The 26,739-nt window shown below is 42.8% G+C and overlaps 1 protein-coding gene across 2 annotated transcripts in view; it reads right to left on the bottom strand.

Moving 5' to 3' along the window:
• Nucleotides 1–2,614: 2,614 nt before the first annotated feature.
• The window catches only part of TMC7 (transmembrane channel like 7), a 38,549-nt gene continuing 14,424 nt past the window's right edge, over nucleotides 2,615–26,739 (bottom strand). Inside the window, exons 6-15 of one of the 2 annotated variants that reach the window (XM_019468719.2) lie at nucleotides 25,024–25,171; nucleotides 23,325–23,498; nucleotides 21,273–21,430; nucleotides 18,695–18,812; nucleotides 18,167–18,264; nucleotides 15,722–15,908; nucleotides 13,611–13,741; nucleotides 7,430–7,585; nucleotides 3,797–3,875; nucleotides 2,615–2,793 (exon numbers count right to left, since the gene is read on the bottom strand). In XM_019468719.2, the coding sequence (XP_019324264.2) occupies nucleotides 2,713–2,793; nucleotides 3,797–3,875; nucleotides 7,430–7,585; nucleotides 13,611–13,741; nucleotides 15,722–15,908; nucleotides 18,167–18,264; nucleotides 18,695–18,812; nucleotides 21,273–21,430; nucleotides 23,325–23,498; nucleotides 25,024–25,171 (1,330 nt within the window). In that variant the 3' untranslated portion in view covers nucleotides 2,615–2,712. The remainder of the gene's footprint in view (nucleotides 2,794–3,796; nucleotides 3,876–7,429; nucleotides 7,586–13,610; nucleotides 13,742–15,721; nucleotides 15,909–18,166; nucleotides 18,265–18,694; nucleotides 18,813–21,272; nucleotides 21,431–23,324; nucleotides 23,499–25,023; nucleotides 25,172–26,739) is intronic. The other variant, XM_053894392.1, reaches the window with a different exon arrangement.

The following is a 26,739-nucleotide window of genomic DNA, read 5'->3' on the forward strand; positions in this document are numbered from 1 at the left end:
GCAAGGAACATATCCTTATGGAAGTACACAATGATACAATGGGATGCTATGTAGCTATTAAAAAGATACAATGGGATGCTATGTGGCTATTTATATGGAAAGATCTTCAAGATGTTATTAAGGAGGAAAAAGGGAGAAGCTCAGAAATATACATTTTTCATGCATTCAACCACACATATATATCTATTTGAATATGTATTATAATTTTCTGGGAAAAGAAAATAAACATCATTAGCAGTGGTTCCCTCTGGGGGGTGGAGGATTGGGAGAGGAGTGCTTGAAATAATTTTATGTGTTTTTAGTTTAAAACACATACCTATACTCCTTCCTGGCTTCGGTAGAGCCAAGGAGTCTTAAAAGCACTCATCTGATGACTGCATTAAACCCTCTGTCATTTGGGGCGCCTGGGTGGCTCAGTCAGTTGACTTCAGCTCAGGTCATGACCTCATGGTTGGGGGAATTGAGCCCCACTGGGCTCTGTGCTGAACATGGAGCCTGATTGGGATTCTCTCTCTGCCCCTTCCTTGTGCACACTCTCTCTCAAAATAAATAAACTTAAAAAAAAACAAAAAAAAAAAAACACTTCTGTGATTCTAGGAAAAGGCAAAGAACAACTTTACAAACTATTAGTTTTCCACAATCACTTCATTGCTGACAAGAAACCTCCAGGAATTCAAATATACGCAAACACATTTTAAAACCTTCAAGACACTGTTTAATCAGTTTTAAGGCACATTTGTTAGAGAGACCTGTACTTCGACAATTATACAGACATCACTTGAAGTTATTAAAGTTATCAAAATATATAAAAACATTCAAGTAAGAGGTATGCAAATCAGCAGCATTTAACCAAAATGAATATATTAGCATACTTCAGTATCAATTTTATAACAGGGAAAGAAAATGGAGTTTCCATCTCACACACTTACATTTGTACACACACATGCGCGCACACACACACACAAACTTGACTGTTCTCAGAAGCATGGTGAAAGCAAAAACATATAAATAAGTGCAGTGGGTAAAAATACCAACAATTAGAATTTTTTTCAAGTGAGGATAGAGTGAACTTTTGGTTACTCAAAATTCTGTGATACTAGTTATTAGCCAGAAAGGCTCATTTGTCTCACAGGTACAAAAGTATCACATGTTAATGGTAACTTTGGGGAACAGCAAGAAAATGATCTGGCAAAGGGACAAATATATAGAAATGTGTAAACTGTGGAAAGCACACTTTGCTCCTCAGAGCAAGGGGTCCATCGTTTTGATTAATGGCGGGTTGGGGGTGGGGATGGGAATACTCTTAGCAGAGCACAGCTTTCCAAAACAGGTACCCAGCTTTAAACTCCAGGTTACTCCCGAGGAAAGGTTTAGAGCCTGTGAAAGGAAGGAAAACAACAGAAGAAAGGCTCCGATGGTCTGTTACAAAACTCAGTACTTTAAAAAGGATTCTGAAGATAATTAAGACACAAACTGATTACGTGAAACCATAACTTAGGCTTACTAAAAGGTTCAGAGCTATCAATTCCATGTAAGTTTATGATGAGGTATTTATTGCATGTGGTTTTTGCTGTAACGGAAATCTTAAGCAATACTCTGCCTATCATGTAAAATAAAACTTAAAATTTTAGTCACAAGGAAACAATAGCCCTGAACATATGGCATTGCAGATGCCAGCATTCAGTGTCCTCTCGGACACTTGCACAGGCTGGTCTGATGCTGCAACCCCTGATCCTCAAACACACACATAAACCATGGCCCCCTGTGCTCCGTGCACATACTCAACTGCCCTTTCCAGCCTGGCTCTGAAATGTGAAGTGTCCATGAGAAACGGGGACCTCAGTGCAGGAAGGAAAATGGCATTTGGAAGACTTGAAAGACAAGCTTTGCCTCTTAATTTTGATACCCAGGGCCCTCTGCTAAGTCTCAGAACTCAGGACCAGAAGGGAACTCAGGACCTATGGATACCCAGCACCTTAGAGACAGCTCCCCCCCAACCCTGAGCACCTCCCCACCCCCGAGTAATAAGGCGGCAGCAAAATACCCAGGAACTAAGACATCAAGGCCCCCAATCCACAGCATTCCCTTCCTCCCCAAACTTAACCTTATTCACACAGCAGGGATGGCTTTTCTCTCTCATATTACTACCAGGTAACTGGACTTATATAGCCACCCTCTCCATGTTTCCACCATCCGTTTCAAACATCTCAATTCAAGGATTTCTCTTCATGAAAAAAAAAAAAAAATCAGGTCTCAGAACCATTTAAAAAGGATTACTACTTCTTAAGGAACACTTTTCAGCCTAAAACTCCAGAACCTGGTTCAAAAGAACGAGCCCAGTCTCATGAACAGATGACTCCCACAATTAACTATAAAAGACAACACAAATGCACTTTGAAAAATATAAAAGGGCTCTCCTCCTCAAATTTTGTTCTATCAGCCTAAACGGCTAAGTAAGTTAGTTTTGTGGGGGAGTCACCAAGCTGCTGGTCTATAGGCAAACCAGGTTTGAACCTGGTCTTTCTAAGACACTAAAATGGGGGGGCTGGGTTACATTAGGGGTGGGTTACAGCCACCGCAGCTGCATAATATGGAGCTACTTTCAGGAAAAACCTCAACTCCAGAAAAATATATTTTAAAATCTCTGCTCCAAACCCAGGTGGACTCTGTAGGCTCAGCAGGTCAGCTTCTGAGCAACACGCAGTAGGATCCTCACTGCCAGTCTAGACGGTTCTTCATATCCCTCTGGGCTTCTGTTAGTTTCTGAATTAGATAACGCTTGTCACGACTTTCCTAAGGACAGAGATGGGTGCAAGAGCACATTCAATATTTTTGGATACATGTATCATCATTTCAACCTAATAAATTGCCTGTCAGACTCACGGTTAATGATCCTAACCCCCGGATGGTTGTAATGGCCTCCAAACTGGTCTGCCTATGGCACTCTTGCCCCTCCATGGCCCCTTGTCCACAAAGTGGCCAACAGTCTTGTAAAAATGTACATCAGGAGGCGCCTGGGTGGCTCAGTTGGTAAAGCATCTGACTTCAGCTCAGGTCACGATCTTGCGGTTTGTGGGTTCAAGCCCCGCGTTAGGCTCTGTGCTGACAGCTCAGAGCCTGGAGCCTGCTTCGGATTCTGTCTCCCTCTCTCTCTGCCCTACCCCTGCTCATATTCTCTCTCTTTCTTTCTCTCTCAAAAATAAACAAACATTAAAAAGAAATGTACACCAGACTGCTACTGAACACATTTCACTGGTTTCCCATCACACTCAGAATTAAACTCAATCTTCTCAACAGAGCCTTCAGACTGTGCTGTGACCCCGGCTGATAAGCCACCGTCCTCCAGCCCCAGGGGTGCCCTCACTGTCCCCTCTGTTACTCTCATCCCCAAGACCTCCCACAGCATTCAAGTCTCAGCTCCAATGTCACCTCCTCAAAGTGGGCTTCAGTGGCCACCATCGACAGCAGTAGATGGCCACTCATCTTGTCTGTGTTCTCTTCACGGCAGTTACTGCTATTGAAATTTATCACTTTTTCTGTAACTATTTAGCAATCTTGTCTCCCTTTATCACCACTGTATTCCAGCACAGTGTGAAGAGCAGGGAGTGATCAATACACATGTTGAAGGACTGGATGAATGAAGCTGGGGAAGGCCCGGCCTAAACGCAGAGTTTAGGGAAGTGGTGGTGAGCGGGGCCACAGCATTCCACCCTCTCCCTGGGAAAAGTGCCACTTTCTGTTAGATGTCCTGGGTAAAGGTCCCCAGCCATGACCCTCTGGACCTGCTCTTCCTTACCAGGGACAGCTGCTCTCGGAGCTGGACCACCACCCGCTTGTGTGCTCCGGCAAGGGCGATGAAATAAAACATAATGAGGCTGCAACACAAGGTGGAGAGGTCAGTAGGGAGTTTGCACCATTTGAAGGCCACTAGAAAAACCACCTGATCCATTTTGCCCAGGACAGTTTTACTGTTGTTAGGAAAAGAAGGAAGGAAAAAAAGAGAGGGAGGGAGAAAGGAATGGAAGAAAGGAAGGAAGGAAGGAAGGAAGGAAGGAAGGAAGGAAGGGGAAGAAGAGAAAAGGAAAGGAAAAGGAAAAAGAAAAAGAAAAAGAAAGACAAAACTCATTCATCCTAAGCAGAAGGCAATCAGAAACGGCCCCAGAGGGGTTGTGAGTTGGCAGTGGTAGCAGAGACTGATTCATGCCTTGCTTTTTAAGCTAATATTAAAAGTTGTTGCTGTTCCCTTGGCACATAGAATATGATAGGGAGAGACAAGGAAATGGTCCAGAAAGTCAGCTCAGCATAGAATGCACTGGATGTGGATAATCACTGTGGAACCCCCCTCGTCTCAGTTTCCTCATCTGTAAAATGGAGATAATATAGTAAACCCCAGGGACAACAAGCCTAGGATAATACATTTTTGAATAAAAGCAACTGGCAATTAGCACCTATCTTCCATGTAGTCCCAGATCTCAAAGTGGGGTGAGTGAAATGACTGTCTTTGAGGTGAGGGGCAAGTGGAGTGGAGAGCAAGCCCCCAGGAAAAGAGTAGGCAACTCATTCCATTCCATGAAGGGGAGGTGGTTTCCTGTCCAATCTCCCCAGATAGGGCTGAGGAAATGAGGGCCACTGGAAACACTGATATCAATGAAACTCTTCTAGAAGATACCATGGCCACAGGACAAGAATGGCCAGATCAGGTAACCGCCACCAGATGGCGTCAGCCAAATGACAGCTGGAGTAAATGCACGGGGCCAGGAGTCTCTGCATCCTGGGGTCCTCAGAATTCCAGGCTGGTTGTCTGCACAGCTCCCCCAAACCATGTTGTTAATCTCATCAAAGGTATCATGCCTTTAACAAATACATTTCTGAAGCTCACTTCCTTCATTGGGTGGGGTTTTACTGTAAGAATATCTCTATCATGGGGTAAATTGCGATGATTTCATTCATTACAGTTAATACATACCAGCTACAATCAATTCTAGTTATTTGTGGTAGTTCTATTCTATAAAGCTTCTAGGAACACCTGATTAGTGAATTTTGAACCAATGGCCCTAGGGGAAATACAAGGGGAGGTTCCTTGAGTCACTGGTCACAACATTTTTGTCAACTGATCAATACCTTGTCTTATGTTTCTTATTCATTGAGCAAATCAGCTATCAATACATAATCTTGCTTCTGCTTAAAGATAATTTAGTTACCATCATTGTTGATTCCTTAACTCTGAACTCGGTGTCAACAGTACATAACCCATGCCTGAATGAAGCTTATCTAACATACAGATTTTCTTTGTAAGGCATATCTCAGCCTCTTTGCACTTAGGAACATGAGAAGCACTTCAGCACTATGCTTGGGACGGTTTTATACTGGGAAATGAGCCACCAAAAGCACAAAATGCAAGAAACATGGCACTAAATAGGTCACCAAAGACATTTGTAGTACGAAAGCGGAAAGAAGATAGCAGGCTTATTGCCTTGTTTGACCTCAGCTGTTTACATGCATGCTATGGTCTGAATGTGTGCCCGAAAAATCCGTACGCTGAAATCCTAATCCCAAGGTGATGTCATGAGAAGGTGGGGCCTCCGGGAGGTGATTAGGTCCCTCACAAATGGCATTAGTGCCCTGATAAAAGGGACCCTAGAGAGCTAGCTCAGCCCTTCTGCTATGTGAGGACACCAGAAGTCTGTAAGCCAGAAGAGGGCTCTCCCCTAATCATGCTGATCTTGGACTCCCAGTCTTCAGAACTGTAAGAAATAAATTTCTGTTGTTATAAGCCACCTAGTCTATGATATTTTGTTATAGCAGACCAAACAGACTAAGACAATGCCCTTTGGGTGACTCAAATTTTTTGCTACCCTGTGCAAGTCCACAAATGACCATGAAACTGATGGTTTGAAACTGATTTTGGGGGTTGTAAAATATTTTAGCAAGTAGGCATATTCACAATACAAAAAAAAAACACCTTGAGATCTATGAATAATGAAGACAGACTGTAAGACTGTGATTAGAACAATGGCCACCACACAGTAAGCCCTCAATGTACATTTGTGATTAGAATTACTTTAACACGCAAAATCAATCACTATGCAGCAATGACTCTTGTCACCCTGACATATAACACCTGTCATTTACTGAGCCTTTACTAAGGGCCAGGTCCTCTGCTGGCATTTTACATTTAAAAATGCATTTTAGGGGTGCCTGGGGGGCTCAGTTGGTTAAGCGTCTGACTACAGCTCAGGTCATGATCTTGTGGTCACGAGTTTGATCCCCACGTAGGGCTCTGTGCTGACAGCTCAGAGCCTGGAGCCTGCTTCAGATTCTGTGTCTCCCTCTCTCTCTCTGCCCCTCCTCCACACATGCTCTCTCTCACTCTCTCGCTCTCTGTCTCTCAAAAATAAATAAACATTAAAAAAATTGGGGCACCTGGGTGGCGCAGTCGGTTAAGCGTCTGACTTCAGCCAGGTCACGATCTCGCGGTCTGTGAGTTCAAGCCCCGCGTCAGGCTCTGGGCTGATGGCTCGGAGCCTGGAGCCTGTTTCCGATTCTGTGTCTCCCTCTCTCTCTGCCCCTCCCCCGTTCATGCTCTGTCTCTCTCTGTCCCAAAAATAAATAATAAACGTTGAAAAAAAAATTAAAAAAAAAATAATAAACATTAAAAAAATTTAAAAAAATTAAAAAAAATAAAAATGATTTTACATTAAAAACATTTTTTAATGTTTATTTTTGAGAGAGAGAGAGAGAGAGAGAGATAGAGAGAGAGAGAGGGAGGGAGGGAGGGAGGGAGGGAGGAAGGGGCAGAGAGTGGGAGATACAGAATCCGAAGCAGGCTCCGGGCTCTGAGCTGTCAGCACAGAGCCCGATGACACGGGCCTCAAACTCACGAACTGTGAGATCACAACCTGAGCTGAAGTCGGACACTTAACCGACTGAGCCACCCAGGCGCACCAGCATTTTACATCATTAACCACATTTCCTTCATGTCACAACCCTATAAGGTATGTGCCATTCTTATCCCCATTTTCCAGGTGAGGAAATGGAGGCGCAGAAAGGACACAGACTACTTAGAAGCAGTAGAGCCAGGGTTCAAGTGCATGTGTCTAACCTGGTGCTCTTCTCTCTGCCCAGTAATGATTTACTTTATCAAAGAGCCAGTGATTTTGTGAATAATCAGTAATATTAATCGACAAAGTTCATTGGATTTATGTCAGGCATTGGGCTCAGGGCTTCACCTGCAGGATCTTAATGAACCCGCTCAACGACCCTCTTTAAGAATCACTATTATTATGCCCATTTTAGAGATGGGAAAGTGAGGCTCACAGAGGTTTAGTGACTTATCAAGCGTAACAGGTGGGCTTCCATTTCCCAGTGGAGAGGAGTCCACATGTCTCAATGGAGAATCCTCGCAAGGGTCTAAGCGGTTCTTACTCACCAGATGATCATGAAGAAAGGCACTGCAAAGGCTTCCGAGGTGACGCCATGGACCAGGGACTGCAGTGAGCTGGGAAAGGTGCTCACTGTCTTGGGGACCACCTCCCAGGTGGTGTTGAAGTTGGTGAACGGCCCACAGGCTTTTGAGGAAGGGACGCTGCCGGGACACAGACCAAGGGGCTCAGGGTGAGGCATGCGGCACAGGCTGAGTGTCACTCCTCCACCCGGCCGCAGGTTTTGTCATCCAGCGACCTGTGAGGAACAGCCCAATCTTATGGGCCTTCTGGAATATTCTGGACAAAAATGCTGACCCTGAAATTCCATCTAATCTGTAGACTGACTTCCAGTGTACAGGAAATGTAGCACAGAAGAGCAAGTTAAATGACACTGTAAGACAGCAATCAAATAGATCCAGAAGGTGGTAGTGATTTTGTGCACCAATCTCTCAGTTTGGAGGGGAGGAAACAGTTGTGGACTCTTCAAAGAATTAAAGATTAAAGGAAAGTAAGGAGACATGGCAATGAAAGCAATAGGTAAAACTCGAAAGATCCTCATGTTATTTTATTAAAAAAAATTTTTTTTAACTTTATTTTAGAGAGTGTATGAGTTGGGGAGAGGAGCAGAGGGGGAGAGAGAGAGAGAGAGAAAGAGAGAGAGAATTCCAAGCAAGCTCCATGCTCAGTGTGGAGCCCCACATGGAGCTTGATCTCATGACCTGAGCTGAAATCAAGAGTTGGACACGCAACCAACTGAGCCACCCAGGCGCCCCGGATAGATAGATCCTCATTTTTAAAAAAGGCTATAGAGGCACGTGGGTGGCTTAGTCGGTTGGGCGTCTGACGTCGGCTCAGGTCATGATCTTACAGTTCGTGGGTTCAAGTCCCACATCAGGCTCTGTGCTGACAGCTCAGAGCCTGGAGCCTGCTTAGGATTCTGTGTCTCCCTCTCTCTCTGCCCCTCCCCCACTCATGCTTGCTCTCTCTCTGTCTCTCTCAAAAATAAATACAAAAAATTTTTAAATATAAAAATAAGGCTCTAAAAGACTATTGGGGACAATTGGAGAAATTTGAAAATGGCAAGAATAAGACAGTATTCATTTTCTGATATGTGATGTTATTGCAGATGCATGAGGAGGAGAATATACCCTTATTTTTAGGAGCTGCACAATCAAGTATTTAGCTCATATCTTCTGTGCACCCCCAGATCTCAAAATGGGGGTGGCTGAGGTTATTATTTACATATGTCATGGTGCCTATAACAATTTCAAATAGGTCACCACACCCACAAAAAGCATATGCATAGAGAGAGATAAAACAAATGTAGCAAAATGTTAACAACTGGGACATCCAGTTGATGGGTATGTGAACCTCCATTACTGCTATTTTTTTTAACTTTTCTACACATTTGAAATTTTTCAAAATAAAAAACTAAATAAAAACTAAATAAAATTCAATGCAAAAAATCTGTAATTAAGGCCTAAAAGAATTAAGTTCTGTGTATGAGCTTTTCCACTGTAACCCTATTTTTATGGATAAAAAAACATTCTTGGAAGCAACCTAACTATTGTTTAAGGCAATGGATGAACAATTTATGATCCATTCATAAAAAAGAACACTAGGGGCGCCTGGGTGGCTCAGTCGGTTGAGCCACTGACTTCAGCTCAGGTCATGATCTCACAGTTTGTGAGTTCGAGCCCCGTGTCGGGCTCTGTGCTGACAGCTCAGAGCCTGGAGCCTGCTTCGGATTCTGCATCTCTCTCTCTCTCTCTCTGCCCCTCCCCCACTCACACTGTCTCTTTTTGTCTCAGAAATAAATAAACATAAAAAAATTTAAAAAAAATAAAAAATAAAAAATAAAAGAGAACACTAAAAAAAACCACTGAAAGAGACATTGAGATGTAAAATGACTGGCTCCCATACAGAAAATAGTTGGGAAACAGGATTGGAAAATTAATTTTTTCCATCATATATTCTTATGTTATTTAAATTCTGTGGGATGTAAACTATTTATTACATATTTTGTAGAACTTTATATTTTATATATTTTATATTATATATTATATATATTTATTTATTATATTAAAAAATCAAAGTTAAAAAACATTTTAAAGGAATGAGAGAGTTCTGTATGTGCTGGCATGGAAAAGGGCTCATCATAAAATTAAGCTAAAAAAATAAGCCACCATCCACTCACCGCTGTTGTCTAACATAGTCTCGGAAGTTCTAGCATCAGCAATCAGACAACAAAAGGAAATCAAAGGCATCAAAATTGGCAAAGATGAAGTCAAGCTTTCACTTTTTGCAGATGACATGATATTATACATGGAAAACCCGACAGACTCCACCAAAAGTCTGCTAGAACTGAGACATGAATTCAGCAAAGTCACAGGATACAAAATCAATGTACAGAAATCAGTTGCATTCTTATACACTAATAATGAAGCAACAGGAAGACAAATAAAGAAACGGACCCATTCACAATTGCACCAAGAATCATAAAATACCTAGGAATAAACCTAACCAAAGATGTAAAAGATCTGTATGCTGAAGACTATAGAAAGCTTATGAAGGAAATTGAAGAAGATATAAAGAAATAGAAAAACATTCCGTGCTCATGGATTGGAAGAATAAATATTGTTAAAATGTCAATACTACCCAAAGCTATCTACACATTCAATGCAATCCCAATCAAAATTGCACCAGAATTCTTCTTAAAGCTAGAACAAGCAATCCTAAAATTTGTATGGAACCACAAAAGACCCCGAATAGCCAAAGTAATTTTGAAGAAGAAGACCAAAGTGGGAGGCATCACAATCCCAGACTTTAACCTCTACTATAAAGCTGTAATCATCAAAACAGCATGGTATTGGCACAAAAACAGACACATAGACCAATGGAATAGAATAGAAACCCCAGAATTAGACCCACAAAAGTATGGCCAACTAACCTTTGACAAAGCAGGAAAGGATATCCAAAGGAAAAAAGACAGTCTCTTTAACAAATGGTGCTGGGAGAACTGGACAGCAACATGCAGAAGATTGAAACTAGACCACCTCCTTACACCATTCACAAAAATAAACTCAAAATAGATAAAGGGCCTGAATGTGAGACAGGAAACCATCAAAACCCTAGAGGAGAAAGCAGGGAAAAACCTCTCTGACCTCAGCTGCAGCAATTTCTTACTTGACACATCCCCAAAGGCAAGGGAATTAAAAAGCAAAAATGAACTACTGGGACCTCATGAAGATAAAAATCTTCTTCACTGCAAAGGAAACAACCAAGAAAACTAAAAGGCAACCGACGGAATGGGAAAAGATATTTGCAATGACATATCAAACAAAGGGCTAGTATCCAAAATCTATAAAGAACTCACCAAACTCCACACCCGAAAAACAAATAATCCAGTGAAGAAATGGGCAGAAAACATAAATAGACACTTCCCTAAAGAAGACATCCAGATGGCCAACAGGCACATGAAAAGATGCTCAACGTCGCTCCTCATCAGGGAAATACAAATCAAAACCACACTCAGATATCACCTCACGCCAGTCAGAGTGGCCAAAATGAACAAATTAGGAGACTATAGATGCTGGCGGGGATGTGGAGAAATGGGAATCCTCTTGCACTGTTGGTGGGAATGCAAACTGGTGCAGCCGCTCTGGAAAACAGTGTGGAGGTTCCTCAAAAAATTAAAAATAGACCTACCCTATGACCCAGCAATAGCCCTGCTAGGAATTTACCCAAGGGATACAGGAGTACGGATGCATAGGGGCACTTGTACCCCAATGTTTATAGCAGCACTTTCAACAATAGCCAAATTATGGAAAGAGCCTAAATGTCCATCAATTGATGAATGGATAAAGAAATTGTGGTTTATATACACAATGGAATACTATGTGGCAATGAGAAAGAATAAAATATGGTCTTTTGTAGCAACGTGGATGGAATTGGAGAGTGTTATGCTAAGTGAAATAAGTCATACAGAGAAAGACAGATACCATATGTTTTCACTCTTATGTGGATCCTGAGAAACTTAACAGAAGACCATGGGGGAGGGGAAGAAAAAAAAAAGAGGTTAGAGAGGGAGGGAGCCAAACCATAAGAGACTCTTAAAAACTGAGAACAAACTGAGGGTTGATGGGGGGTGGGAGGGAGGGGAGGATGGGCTGTGGGTATTGAGGAGGGTACCTCTTGGGATGAGCACCGGATGTTGTATGGAAACCAATTTGACAATAAATTTCATATTAAAAAAAATAAATAAAATAAAAAAGGAAAAAATAAGTAAATAAAAATAAATAGTGTGCATATGACTTTCTGGAAGTAATAAATATATTAATATTTATTAATACATTAAACAATTAAATTTTAATATTTTAATACTTTTAAATTAATTTAATTAATTTTAAAATTTAAAATCATTAAAAAACTTTAATGATTTTAAATTAAAAATATTTTGTTAAATTTTTTTTAACATTTATTTATTTTTGAGAGACAGCGTGTGAGCAGGGGAGGGGCAGAGAGAGAGGGAGACACAGAATCCGAACGAAGCAGGCTCCAGGCTCTGAGCTGTCACCACAGAGCCCGATGCAGGGCTGGAACCCACGAACCGTGAGATCATGACCCGACCTGAAGTCGGATGCTCAACCAACTGAGCCACCCAGGCGCCCCTAAATTAAAAATATTTTTTAAAATAAAGGGTGTTCATATGAATTTTGGGTTGTAATAAATATATTTATTAATATATTAAATAATTAAAACTTAATATTTTAATAATTTTAAATTAATTTAATTTTAAATTAATTTTTAATATTAATGATTTTAAATTAAAAATATTTTAAAAAATAAATAGTGTTCATATGAATTTCTGGAAGTAATATATTTATATTAATATACTGAATAATTAATATATTAAATATTAATATTAAAATATTCATAGTGGTTACCTTGGTGGAGTGCAACTAAGGGAGGATAATGGGAAATTTGTTTCCCTTTCATTTACACCCTTGTGTACAGTTTTTTTATATATAACATCTATTACTATAATAAAAAACAATAAAGATATACAGTCAGTCAAATTGGTTAAAAAATAAAATCTGAGAGACAGAAAAGTTCAAGGATTTTAATTGAAAGATGAAGAAATGGAATTCCATGAGAATATAAGTCAGAGAGACTGGTAAACTATAGCCCTAGTGTCAAATGTGGCCCACCATCTGTTTTTTATAAGTAAAGTTTTATTGGAATAAGTCATGCCCATTAGTTTGTATACTGTCTACAGCTGTTTTCGTGATGCCACAGGAGGGTTGAACAGTTGCTACCAACACCATATGGCCACAAAGCCTAAATATTTAGGATTCCTCTTTACAGAAAATGTTTGTTGGCCTTTGGTATAAATGGTTACACTCTTAAGGAGTAGGGTCACTGGGGTCTGAACACTCAACTTCTGATCCCTAGTCTTAAGCATTTCTGCTCCTACCAAATTCTACACTAGACTCAACATTCCTTGTGCCATGTCTGAATCGTCTCCATACTCCTAGCACCGAGCCCAGTGCCTGTCACAATGAAGATACTCCAAATTCTTCCATAATGAAGATGTATTATTTTTGTAATCAGAAACAAAGAAATAATCCAAAAGGATACCAGCAGAGAGGTCCTAGGAAAAGGGAGTGGGGGAGGGCAGACCCAACCAGTACTCTAAAACACTGGCAACACAGCCAGCCAAAGTTCTGGAAGTGGACCGAGACATTCCAGCATCCAGAGAGAGATTCCAAAACAACGATGGGCCTGGCTAAACCAGGAGTGACTTACTGACTTCTGCAGGTGGAACGCCATGAATTTGGAAAACCAATAAAGAACACAATGGACCCTTTGATATAAAAGAGGAACATGTCTGGGGCGCCTGGGTGGCGCAGTCGGTTAAGCGTCCGACTTCAGCCAGGTCACGATCTCGCGGTCCGTGAGTTCGAGCCCCGCGTCAGGCTCTGGGCTGATGGCTCAGAGCCTGGAGCCTGATTCCGATTCTGTGTCTCCCTCTCTCTCTGCCCCTCCCCCGTTCATGCTCTGTCTCTCTCTGTCCCAAAAATAAATAAAAAACGTTGAAAAAAAAATTTTTTTTAAATAAAAAAAAAAAAAAGAGGAACATGTCAAGAAGCAAGGAAATGTTCTCGAAAACAAAATCATATTTACCGTGCCATGCTGATCGTCAGAGGTATTATTGCCAAACACAGCCCTATCAGCAACACCAACAGGAAGAAGAAATTAGAATTGGATGCTCTGAACTGCCTTGGGGAGGGCCGGCAGGTGTAAAGAAGACTTATCTAAGGGGAGAGAAAGAAAGAGAAAAAAGTAAGAGCATAGCTTCCTTGAAGGTAAATGAGCACATTCATGCATCCCAGGGGAATGTAAACTGATGCCACTTTTCTAGAGGGTAGTCAGCAATACAGATGAAAATGAAACATGTTTAATCCAGACCCCAACGCTGGGAAATTCATCTTGATGAGAAAATAGAATAAATGGGCCAAAGTTCACGTATATGGATGTTTACTGTTATAGTTACTGATATCAGGGAGTAACTGGAAGCAATGAAAGAGCTATCGACAGGGGTCACTTAAAGGTTAAAGTGCATCCACACAATGGAATACCCTGAGCCGGTAGAAAGGATATGGGCTTTGCGTCCTGCCCTGACAGTACTATGAAATGAAAGGGCAGATTTCAGAACTCTGTGCTGTATGATCTCATTTAAGTTTTTAAAAAACTTTACAGGACTTTAAATATGTGTTAAATGGATCCATGAGAACATACAATTCATTACATGAATTTTTTATAAGCATTTATTTCTCCTGTATATTAAAAACAAATATCTCCATCAGGGCCAAAAAGACTTGTGGAAATATCAAGTGGAAAGGGGGTGAAAGGTATAGCAATAGGCATAAGATTTCCCCTTAATATTTTTAAAAAATACATTACTAGGAGGGAGCAGCAAGCCGTTCTGACTTCAGCAGAAGCCAGAAAATCTTCTGAGCCAGACGGCAAAGAGTACTAGGGACCCCCGGTGTCCTGTTTGGGGGTGGCTAGCTGGTCAGGCCTGTATCAGCCATGTGCCCCTGACCTATTCCGTTACTCCCACATATCTTTACTGGGCTACACACCGGGAAAGCACTGGGTAACCAATACTTTCTGGAAAGGGAACAAGTTCCTATATGTTTTCTCACATCCACCTCTCCTTCGGTTACTTCAACCAATTGAAGTTTCCAAATGAAAGCATCAGAACATTCTTCAAAGGCCAAAACATCTGGGTAGGCTCAATTCAAGGCTCTGCTTACCTAAGGATTAAATAGCTTAGGTCTTGAGTGAAGTAAACCTGGAGTCACTTATAAGCTATGTGACCTCGGACCAGTTACTTAACCTCTCTGAACTTCAGCTTCCTGATTTATAAAATATGATTAACGTCAGTACCTACTTCAAAAGATGTGTATAAGCATTATATGATAGCCTATGGAAAGTGTTCAGCAGGGCAGGGGAGTACCTGGTATTCTTATCATTATGATTACTGTAATTATGAATATTAATATTATAATTATTATTTCCATTTCTGAATCCTCAGGGCTTGGCATAATAGGTAATTAATAAGTGTGAGGCTTATTAGTAGATGGCACCTCTGGAAGTAGGGATGAAAGTTACTGTATACATATCTGCATGGTTTAAATGTTTAATATTGAGCATCTATTGCTTCTATAATAATAATAATAATAATAATAATAATAATAACAACAATAATAATAAAAGAAGTTCAGTAATGAAGCCCAGATCAGTCAGTCATCTGCAGGGCCACTCTACCCATTCAGCACTTAGTTCAGACACAATACTTACTTCCCGTGAGCCCTTCAAGGAGCTACACAAATAACTGACACCTGAAAATAAATACAATGCCTCCAACATCCAAACAGAAAATGACAAAACTTTAATAAATGCTTTGTTAAACATCACCAGATGTGCCACTACCAACTGATGGATCAATTACAACTCAACTTTTAGATGGTTACCTACAAAAACAACATTTAAATCACAGGAGCAAAAAAAAAAAAAAAAAAAAAAAATCTTAAGACTCTCAAAATTATAAAAATGTGGAAATCCATTCAAAGTCTTTTTTTTCCAGAATAAAAATATGTATCAAATTAGGAATGTAGTTTTAATACATCTGATGGGACGTGGATAGGTTCCAGTCACACGACTGCCGAATGCCTTGCAAGGTCAAGAATGGTCCAGAATATCAGCCCCCTGCCCAACCTTCTCCTTACCTCTTTCACATAAAAGATGATAATGAGTTTCAAGGTTGCAATTGCAGGGAGAAGAGGGGAGAAAAAGGCTCCAATCCAGCAAATGGTTTGCCCATAAACAATCCCCAGAACGTTATCAGGAATGGCAAATTCCTGCTGTCCCCAGCACTGAACCAGTTTCCAAGAAGAACAGTAGGTCACCAGGAGCCTGGAAACAACAGGACAATTTCTCACCTGGATTGCCAGTACCTGCCAAGGCCACAGAACCACGTCCTCCAAATCACGGCTATTTCCACATACATTTCTCATGGAAACTGGTTAGTCATATGTTTAGATGCAGAAGACCGTGAACTCTGGAATCATTGAGACCAGAGTCTGAATCTCAGATCTACAGTTTACCAGCCAGATAAGGTTAGATGAGGTTCATTTCCTCATATGGAATGTAGGGGAATTATAACACAACCTACCGCACCAGGTTGTGGTGACCATTAATGGCAGTCTCTGTGTTCTGGCTTGCCACTCGGCTCAAAAAGTAATGTGCATTCACACAGAAAATGGCTTATGAGAATCCTACCACTTAGCATAACCGCTTCCTGGAATCCTAGAATCTTCTCACGGAAACCCCAGAAGCAGGGGCCTGTGACTAACACATATAGTTGTTCACTGTGGATTGCCACGTGTTAGCAAAAATACTGGAAACAGGGGCGCCTGTGTGGCTCAGTCAGTTAAGTACTGACTTCGGCTCAGGTCACAATCTCATGATTCGTGAGTTCGAGCCCTGCATCAGGCTCTGTGCTGACAGCTCAAAGCCTGGAGCCTGTTTCGGATTCTGTGTCTTCCTCTCTCTCTCTCTGCTCCTCCCCTGCTCATGTTCTCTCTCCCTCTCTCTTTCTCTCTCTCTCAAAAATGCAACAAACATTAAAAAAAATTTTTTTTAAATACTAGAAACAACCTAAATGACCATCAGTAGGGGCTACATTGACAAACTATATGCCACAGACACAGTGGAACATTATACAGTCCTTAAAATGAACAAGGAAAATCCATGTGTCCTGACTGGAAAATTATTCATGATATTTTGTGTGTGCAAGGGAGGAAAACAAGTAAGCTGCAGACCAATGCAGATGTACCGTGATCCCATTTAAAGGCGGAAAAAGAACACTTCTAGCAAGACTGTGTGTTTACTTATACATGTAGTTATGTAAATGTGTCTTTGTTTTTATTTATTTTTTTGAGAGAGGGAGAGGGAGCGGGAATGCACATGTATGGGTAGGGGAGAGGGGGAGAGGGAGAGAGAGAATCCCAAGCAGGCTTCATGCTGTTAGCATGGAGCTGGACACAGGGCTCGATCTCATGAACCATGAGATCATGACCTGAGCCAAAATCGAGAGTTAGATGCTTAACTGACTGAGCCACCCAGATGCCCCAGGACTGCTGGATCTACCCCAATGGCCACATCTGAGAAATAAGGTAGGACTGGGGAGTTAAGGGGACGGTAACAAAAGAGAAGTCTCACTATTCTCTGGACTTCTGTATTTATTTAAATACTAAATATTTAACATTTTTAAATAAGCACACATTCATGTCATATTTGTGTAGGTTTTTAAAAGGACACTTTCTTTTTTAAAGTTGGTTTTGAAGGGCTTACTGGACTTCTGACATGCCTGAATAATTTGTACACCTGGGTAAAAAAAGTGGTTAAGTAAACAGTTTCACTTAAGGCTCAAGGAGATGCCAGTAATAATATGATGACAAAATAATGGTGACCATGTAGGGCACCTGGGTGGTTCAGTCCGTTGAGCGTCCACCTTCAGCTCAGGTCATGATCTCAAGGCTCATGAGTTCAAGTCTCACATCGGGCTCTGTGCTGACAGCTCAGAGCCTGGAGCCTGCTTTGGATTCTGTGTCTCCCTCTCTCTCTGCCCCTCCCCTGCTCATGCTCTATTTCTCTCTCTCAAATAAACATTAAGAAAAAATTTTTTTTAATTTTTTTAAATAATGGCGATCATGTGGTGATAGTATTTTCTTGAGTGCTCAGTACTTATCTCTGCGTTTTCTCATGTGATCTTCACGACAGTGCAGTCAAGTGGCTAATGCTACCATCCCCACTTCACAGGTGGGAAAAGAGGCACAGAGCTTAAATAATTTGCCCAAGGTCACATGACCAGCAAGTGGCAGTCCTGGGGCATGAACCCAGGTCTCCCCTGACAGTGGCTGTGCTAATGGCCGGAAGCCACCTCCACGGAAGCCTCATGGAAAGCAGCACCATTTCTGTTTATGCTGCCTTTCAAGGAGGCACCTAATGGACCATGAGGTCAATGGCCCAGAGCAAGTTAAAAGTCACCAGATGGTTGTTGGTGATTTCTGTCAGCACTCTGTGAAGCAGCTGTGGTGGGAGCCTCCAGCGAGGACTCGGGAGGGGGTCGGAGGGGTAGGGGAAATAAGAGGGGTTTCCCTCATGCTTACTTTCTAGGAAAATCCACAAAAAGCGTCACGGCCAAGATGATGATGAGATCGAAGATCATCAGCTTGTACATTTCCTGTCCAACTTGGGTCTCCCAGCACTGGAACCAAAGAGATCAAGAGAAAATGAGGCCCTTGGGGCTCCTGCCTGGCTCGGTTGGTAGGGCATGCACTCTGGATCTCAGGGTTGTGGGTTCAAGCTGCATACTGGGTGGAGTGGTTACTTAAAAGTAAAATCGTAAAGAAAAAAAGAGAGAGAGAATGCCAGGTTCTCAGATTCCTTCCAGAGCCCTTTTCGCCCACAGATCCTGCTACCTCTGGAGGCCACCAGCAGATGCTCCTCTGAGCTCCAGCACAGACTTTGGTTTTCAAGCCTAGAGAAGTGTCTCCTGTGTCAGACTGTGCCATACAGCAGGATAGTGGGCCAATCTGGGATTCAAACCCAGAGGTTTGAGGGCTGTTCTCTTAACCTTGAGCCCGTCACCCCAGGATGACCCACCCTGCAGGACACCCCCATCCCTGCAGCCTCACCGGGTAGAGTTTCTGGTTGTAGCCACAGAGCTCACAGGAGTAGTTATCACAGGATGTAATCTTGGAGCCCAGGGTGAATACCAGCACACAGATGGTGGCCAGGCGCATGAACACACACCTGCAGGGAAAAGAGGGAGGGGAGGGCACAGGACGAGGAGGCCTCAGGGCAGGCCAGCTCCTTGGAACTGAAGCTACAAGTGGAAAAGCTTCAAAGCAAACCTAGAAATATTAGAGAGTTTCTGTTTGGGATTATGAGAACGTTCTGGAAAAGGATAGTAGTGCTGGTAGCAACACTGGGAATGTACTTAATGCCACTGAATTGTACACTTAAAAATATCTAAAATGGGAAATTTCATGCTGTATATGTAATTTGCTACAATTTTTTAAATGGCGGGGGGGGGGGGGAGATCAAAAAGCTGGGAATTCCTGCATCCATGATGATGCAGCCACACTACAGAACATTACACATTCCTGAAGGGAACTAATTGTGTCTTTTAAGTAGAAGCTTTGAGAGATGTCTGGTATATTGGGGAGTGGAAAAAGCATGTTACAGAGTGTCACTTAGATAGGATCCTATTTCTGGAAGAACACAAAACAGGCAGATGGACAATGGCAACCATGCAGATGAGAGCTGCCTGGGGGAAGCAGGATTCAAGACAGGAGGGCAGGGGCGCCTGGGAGGCTCAACTGGTTCAGCGTCCGACTCTTGAATTTGGCTCGGGTCATGATCTCAAGGTTTGTGAGTTCAAGCCCCATATCAAGCTCTGCGCTGACAGTGTGGAGCCTGTTTGGGATTCTCTGTCTCCCTCTCTCTCTGCACCTCTCATGCATTCTTTCTCTCACAAATAAACAAAGACAGGAGGACAGAGTGGGCTAACCTTTTTTAAAGATGCTTTTCTATTGTTTGCTTGTAAAAAAAATAGAAATATGAAAAAGTTAGGAGGGGGGAGCAAAGCACTCTTCTGGATACATAGCCTGCCACCTGACGTTGTGTCCCTCCTGGCAGAATGTGGGTACCCAGCACCACTGGGGATGGGCCCACCACTAAAAATGGAATCTAATGAAAAGTCAGATTTGACACAGTTTAGAGCAACTGTAGGCAACAGGAGGATACAATATACCACGAAGAAACAATGAACTAAATCCACACTAGGGGATGTTCTACGGGACAAATGCCCAGTGTCCACCCAAATCAATGGCATAGAGAAGGGGAAGGGGAATTCTTAAAAGAATAAAGGGGGCTTAAGAGACGTAACAACCAAACGTAGCATGTGGATCCTGTTTGGATCCTGGTTTGAACAAAACAATCCTAGAAAGCCATTTGCAACTTCATCAGGTAACTGGCTTGATTTTATTAGGTATGATGATAGTATGTTAAGGAAGAAAAAAAAAGGTGAAATAAGATTTGGGCAGAATAATCCAGCAAAAGTTGGGGAGTGGGACAGGTGAAACAAGATTAGCCAAATGTTGGTAATGATTGAAACTAAGTGATGGGCATATGGGGGGTTCATTATACCTTTTGTTCTGTAAAAGTTTTGGGGGCGCCTGGGTGGCTCAGGCGGTTGGGCATCCGACTTCAGCCCAGGTCATGATCTCACAGTTTGTGAATTCGAGCCCCGCGTCGGTCTCAGTGCTAACAGCTCAGAGTCTGGAGCCTGCTTGGGATTCTCTGTCTCCCTCTCTCTCTCTGCCCCTCCCCTGCTTGTGCTCTCTCTCTCAAAAATGAATAAACATTAAAAAAAATAAAAGTTTTGTTTTTAAGAAGCAAATGCCCTCTGAGGCATGAAACGCTCTATTTCACACTGTCCCCACCTCGTTCTCTTCAGCTCATTTGTGTTAACTCCCCAGACCCTGCTTTACAGCTGTCCTTTCTTTCTTTTTTCTAGGAAACTGAACATTTATTAAGAATGAAGAGAGATATTACAAGTTATAAGAAGTCAGCTGAAACACATCTGGTCAGTGACTTAGCCACATTTTCTTGGTACTCACTATACCAGTAGATGCCTCAGGCAGGTTCGTGCAATAAACCCCTGTGACTCTCCTCCCCTCTCCTCCCAAGGCCCTTACACCGCGTAGTGAGGTGGCAATGTGAGGGAATTCATGCCTCCGGGAGCCAGCCACCTTTAGGAAGTCCAGGATGAGTACCTTGTTGGGTGGGAACACTCTTAAGAGCTTTCCTACCCAAACTCCCAGTTGTCCAGTAGGACTGAGCCCCAGCTGCCAACAGCTCCAATAAGATACATTTTATCCCTTCTCTCTCTCTCTCTCTCTCATTCCCTCACTCCCCTGCTGGTAAACACTAACATCTTCTGAGCAACACCGCCTCCCAGGGCCCCCACCTCATGCCCTCAGCTGTTGATATGCTAACACATGTACAAAAAATATAGTACCGCTGAGCACATGCTTAAGTCAAAGAGATTTCACTGCATGGGCACACTCCGATTCATTCACAGGGGCTGTCTGAAGGCTGTAGAGGCCTCTTGGCTCAGCAGGAAAAGGTGCCACAATTGATCAGCAATGTCTGCCATGAGCAAGAAAGCGGGCAAGTGGTGATCTGCTTGGCATGTCTAGGCATTACCTAAGGATTGTCAGCCGGATCTCAAAGCCTGGGGAATAATCCTCATAGTGGATGATTTTGGCAAAGATCATTGGGGTGATAAAATTGGCCAGCGTGATCACAATAGAAGGCAGGTACAATATCAAAAGGTTCTCTCCAAAAACCATCTTGTCAATTTCCTGTGAAGATAACAAAGGGAAGTTTGCACCCAGATGAATCGACCTTGAAAGAACTTAACTCTGATGTAGTCAAGTCATTATGCTGAACACCTTATATGCTATATGTCAATTGTATTTCAATAAAACTGGAAGAAACAAACAAAAAAGAGCTCAACTATACATATTTAGAAAACAAACAGAAGAAAACATATATGTCATTCAACATGGCCCATAAACATAAGCCATTTCCTTCCTCGGGTGTTCAAATAGAGGAACTGTGCTCTAGCACCTCAGGAAGAAAAATTAGCTCTATTGGATTAAGGTCAAGTATTGAAAGAAATACATGGATAGGGTGCCTGGGTGGCTCAGTCAGTTAAGCATCTGACTCTTGATTTTGGCTCAGGTCACGATCTCATGGTTGTGAGATCGAGCCTCAAGTCGTGCTCTATGCTGAGTGCGGAGCCTGCTTGGGATTCTCTCTCTCCCTCTCTCTCTCTCTCTGCTCCTCCCCTGCTCATGGTATATCTCTCTCTCCCCCACAAAATAAATAAATAAACATTAAAAAAAAGAAAGAAAAAATCCATGGAATCTGTATTAATGGGCAATTTAAAGTATTATTAAGGCCATAGTAGTAATTGATTTGGACTAGCCAGTCCCTCCTTTCAGAGTAACAGACTAATTGGTCACATATGTGGCTATCTGGGATAAAACTATGTTTCCTGGCCTCCCTTATAGCTAGGTACAGCCATCAGGGATGTGAGTGGAAGTTTTAAGTGCAAGCACTAGGTCTTGCCCTTGAAGGAAAGGGTGCGCCTTCCCCGACCCCTTCCCATTGGCTAGAACGTGAATGTGCTCAACTGTCTCGTACCACATAGAAGAGAACGCATCCTAAGAATGGCAGGGTCACAACAGGAATGAACCTGGGACCCCGATGATTGATTTCATGAAGTAGAGCCACCAGACCAACTTGGCTTTTTTAAACCACTGCTATTAAACTTTTTTAAATGTTTTATTTATTTTTGAGAGAGAGAGACAGAGTACAAGTGGGGGAGAGGCAGAGAGAGAGGGAGACACAGAATCCGAACGAAGCAGGCTCCAGGCTCTGAGCTGTGAGCACAGAGCCCAATGCGGGGCTCGAACTCACAGACCGCGAGATCGTGATCTGAGCCAAAGTCGGACGCTTAACCGACTGAGTCATCCAGGCGCCCCTAAAACAACTGCTATTTTAGGTAAAGTGGGGCCCCAGCTAGTAAGTAGTGGAGTTGGCGATTAAATCTAGGCAGGCAAGCCTGAATTTTGAATCCTGTGGATTCCAGGAGGAATTCCAAACACTCTTTTTGGATGCTTTTGTATTTTTATTAAAAGTGGAAATTGTGGGGGCGCCTGGGTGGTGCAGTCGGTTAAGCGTCCGACTTCAGCCAGGTCACGATCTCGCGGTCCGTGAGTTCGAGCCCCGCGTCAGGCTCTGGGCTGATGGCTCGGAGCCTGGAGCCTGTTTCCGATTCTGTGTCTCCCTCTCTCTCTGCCCCTCCCCCATTCATGCTCTGTCTCTCTCTGTCCCAAAAATAAATAAAAAAGGTTGAAAAAAAAAATTTTTTTTTTTTAAATAAATAAAAAAATAAAAGTGGAAATTGTGGGCTCCTGGGCAGCTCAGTCAGTTAAGCGTCCAACTTTTGATCTCGGCTCAGGTCTTGATTTCAGGGTTGTGAGTTCAAGCGCCACGATGGGCTCCCCACTGGGAGTGAAGCCTACTTTTAAAACAATACATAAATAAATAAAATCAAAGTGGAAATTGGTCACCTCTGATTTTCCAGTTCTCTGTCATATCAGCCAAATTTATATCCACTTCAGACAATGCACTTGGCCTACAAAATGTCCAAAGTAAAAGTTAAACTGACTTTCACAGAGTACTCACTTTTTTCATGTGCTCTTGTGAGAATATCGTTGCTCTATAAATTGCATAAAAGCATGCAGCTAAAACAGCCAGAACAACGCAGTTCAAAAACAGTCTCAAAGAGTAAATCCGTATTGTTTCTTCCGAGGTCCTCTCTGCTATCTTCTGCCGTATTCTTTCTTCCTCCAGATCTGCCTGAGGGCCAAAGAAAACTCATCTGTGAGCACTAGGTGAAGCGATATTCAGGGGTTGAACATGTGATTCACCGTCGTGCTCTATCCAGCCATCTATAAGACCTTCCTTAAGCAGTCGTCTCCCCCCAGGTATCTTCCCAGACCAAGCTCAACTAGTCTTCATGTCTACTAAAGACCTAAGTCAGGGTAGAGCCTCCTATTTAAGGCAACAGTTAGACTCCATAATAAACGTGAAAACGGAAGCATAACCTATTCATGACATTACTTACATGCAGTATGTGCCATTCCTTTAAATTTTTTTAAATGTTTTATTTACTTTTTGAAAGACAGAGAAAGAGGGGCGCCTGGGTGGCTCAGTTGGTTGGGTGGCCGACTTCGGCTCAGGTCATGATCTCGCGGTCCGTGAGTTCGAGCCCCGCGTCAGGCTCTGTGCTGAGAGCTCAGAGCCTGGAGCCTGTTTCGGATTCTGTGTCTCCCTCTCTCTCTGACCCTCCCCCGTTCATGCTCTGTCTCTCTCTGTCTCAAAAATAAATAAACGTTAAAAAAAATAAATAAAAAAAAAAAAAAGAGAGAGAGAGGGAGAGGGAGGGAGGGAGGGAGCGTGAGCGGGGTAGGGGCAGAAAGAGAGGAGGGCAAAGGATCCAAGGCGGGCTCTGTGCTGACAGGCTGACAGCAACAAGCCTGATGTGGGGCTGAACTCCTGAACTGCAAGATCACGACCTGAGCCGAAGTGGGACGCTTACTTGACTGAGCCAGCCAGGTGCCCCTGTGCCGTTCCTTTAAACAGATAATACATTTAATTTGATTCCTTCCATCTTACTTTATTATGGTTTTGATATAATTGTCCCCTCCTATTTTTTTTGGTAGGTTTGGTCAAGATACTATTTGTTCCTCTTTCTCCCCTTATGAATCTGGAAATTCGTTTGTACTTTTTTGTATTCTCCATTCCACCTTATCATTGTGGCCTCCCCCCCTTAGTTGTTTCTCCTGGTATAAGTGATGCATGACAGATTCTCAACAGGTGGAAAAATAACAGCATGAGGTGGTGGGGAAGGAGGGAAGATACTCTCCCCTCCCACCCACCATCATGTCCCCACATCTCCTCCAATCCCCAGTCCATCAGCTCCATGCTTAGGGTAAGGGGATCTCTGTGGAAAGCTCTTTTTTTTTTTTTTTTTAAGTTTATTTATTAATTTTGAGACAGAGCACAAGTGGGGAAGGGGCAGAGAGAGAGAGAGACAGAGAGAATCCCAAGCAGGCTCTGCACCACCAATGCAGAGCCCGATGTGGGGTTTGAACTCACACACTATGAGATTATGACCTGAGCCAAAGTCGAACACTTACCCGACTGAGCCACCCAGTGGCATCCTCCGTGGAAAGCTCTTGAAACCAACACTGGGGAAACCTGCTGAGTACTGAAGACAGCCTGGTCCCGACCCAGCTGCTCTGCAAGCTACAACCCCCGCTTTCCAAGGCACGACTTTGCTGGCAAGGAACCCGCCGAGGGAAAAGCCAGCAGCACTCACCCGGAGCTCATACCGCAGGCTGCTGTGCTTCAGGTCCGCCATGCTACGGTTGGTGATGCAGAAGTCCCAGCCAGCAAAGATCTTGTTGCAGTAACTCTGAAAGTGCTCCTCGCTCCGGATCAGGTTGATTTTGAACCCTTCCACTGACCTGAGCCCAAGACATGATTCCCCTTCTTTTAAGAACAGCATACAGGCCCACCGATTGGCTTTGTTTGCAATTTAAAAAAAAAAAATGCATGGCTGCATTTCCCACTCATTTTGACATGGACACGTTCTGGACCATTCTAAATATGAGTGGCAGTTAAACAGGTAGCTTGTTGACAATTATGTCATCTGCCCAGTGGCTTTTCTCACAGCTGGAATAAATCTAAACTCTTTAACACAGCCTAGAGATCCTGCACTGTGCCATCTTTCCTCCCATACGGCCATTCTGCTGTAACTACCATGGCTTTGTTTCCTTTCCATAAACACACAAATTTCTCCGGCCCCAAGGCCTTTGTACTTACAGGACCCTCTACCCACTCTTGGGACAGTTCTTCCCCTGCCTCTTCCCAAGGCTGCTCCTTTTGCATCATTCAGGTTTCAGCTCAAATATCCCTTGCAAAGATTCCTCACTGCCCCATCTAAAGTTGTGACCCCCACTTCAAATTAGTCTATTTTCTTCAAGGCAATGAACCTAATCCGCAATCATCTTGCAGCCCCTTAACCTGACTCAATTAAAAAAAATTTTTAATGTTTACTTATTTTTTGAGAGAGACAGCATGAGCAGGGAAGGGGCAGAGAGAGAGGGAGACAGGATCTGAAGCGGGCTCTGTGCTGAGAGCAGAGAGCCCAATCTGGAGCTTGAACTCACAAACCGCGAGATCATGACCTGAGCCAAAGTCGGACGCTTAACTGACTGAGCCACACAGGCACCCCAACCTGACTAGATTTTAAATTCCTTGAGGGCAAGTACCCTGGCTATCTGGCCATTTTTATATCTGGAATGCCTGGACCATAATATGACCAAATATAATTGATGGATAAATCAATGTATAAATGACTTAAATGGTAAAATAGCCAAATATTTAGTGAGCACCTATTTAGGTCAGATGCCACTTGGTGGCACATTTCATAATTTTAATTCATTCAAATGCCTTCCTGGAAAAAATACACCCCAGCCTTTGATGATACGAAAACATCGAATGCCACAGACTGTGTAGAGGCAACAGGATGTTTTTAGGATTTGCTAGTGAGTTGTAAAGACAGCTGAAGTGTAAGGAAATTACAGTTATCAGTCATTCTGCCAAAAGGTTACAGCAAAAATTGTATATCAGAACCACCTGGGGTGCTCTTCCAAAATGCAGACGCCCAGGAGGCCTCACACTCTGAGATTCCTAATTCAGGAGATCCCACGTGGGGTCCAGAAATACGTTATTTTAGCAAGCTCCATGGGGATTCTGAGGTCCTATCCCAGTTGAAACCCTATGATTTAGACCAAAACTACATTTTACAGACGAGAAAGCAGAGATACAGAGATGGGAAAAATTATTTCCCTAGATCCAGAGAGTGAGGGCAAGAACTGGGGCTAATTTGACGGTGACAACGATGGTAATTTTAATTCAATAAATGTCTGGAAGGTGCCAGTACTAAGTCCTTTACCTGCCTTGTTTCAGTTAATCTTCCATTTCACAGGGGAAGAAAATGAGGCTCACAGAGGTGAAGGGGTGTTTGAAC

Source organism: Panthera pardus, unplaced genomic scaffold (assembly GCF_024362965.1).
Source record: "Panthera pardus isolate Hobbes unplaced genomic scaffold, ASM2436296v1 HiC_scaffold_5, whole genome shotgun sequence".
NCBI lineage: Eukaryota > Metazoa > Chordata > Mammalia > Carnivora > Felidae > Panthera > Panthera pardus.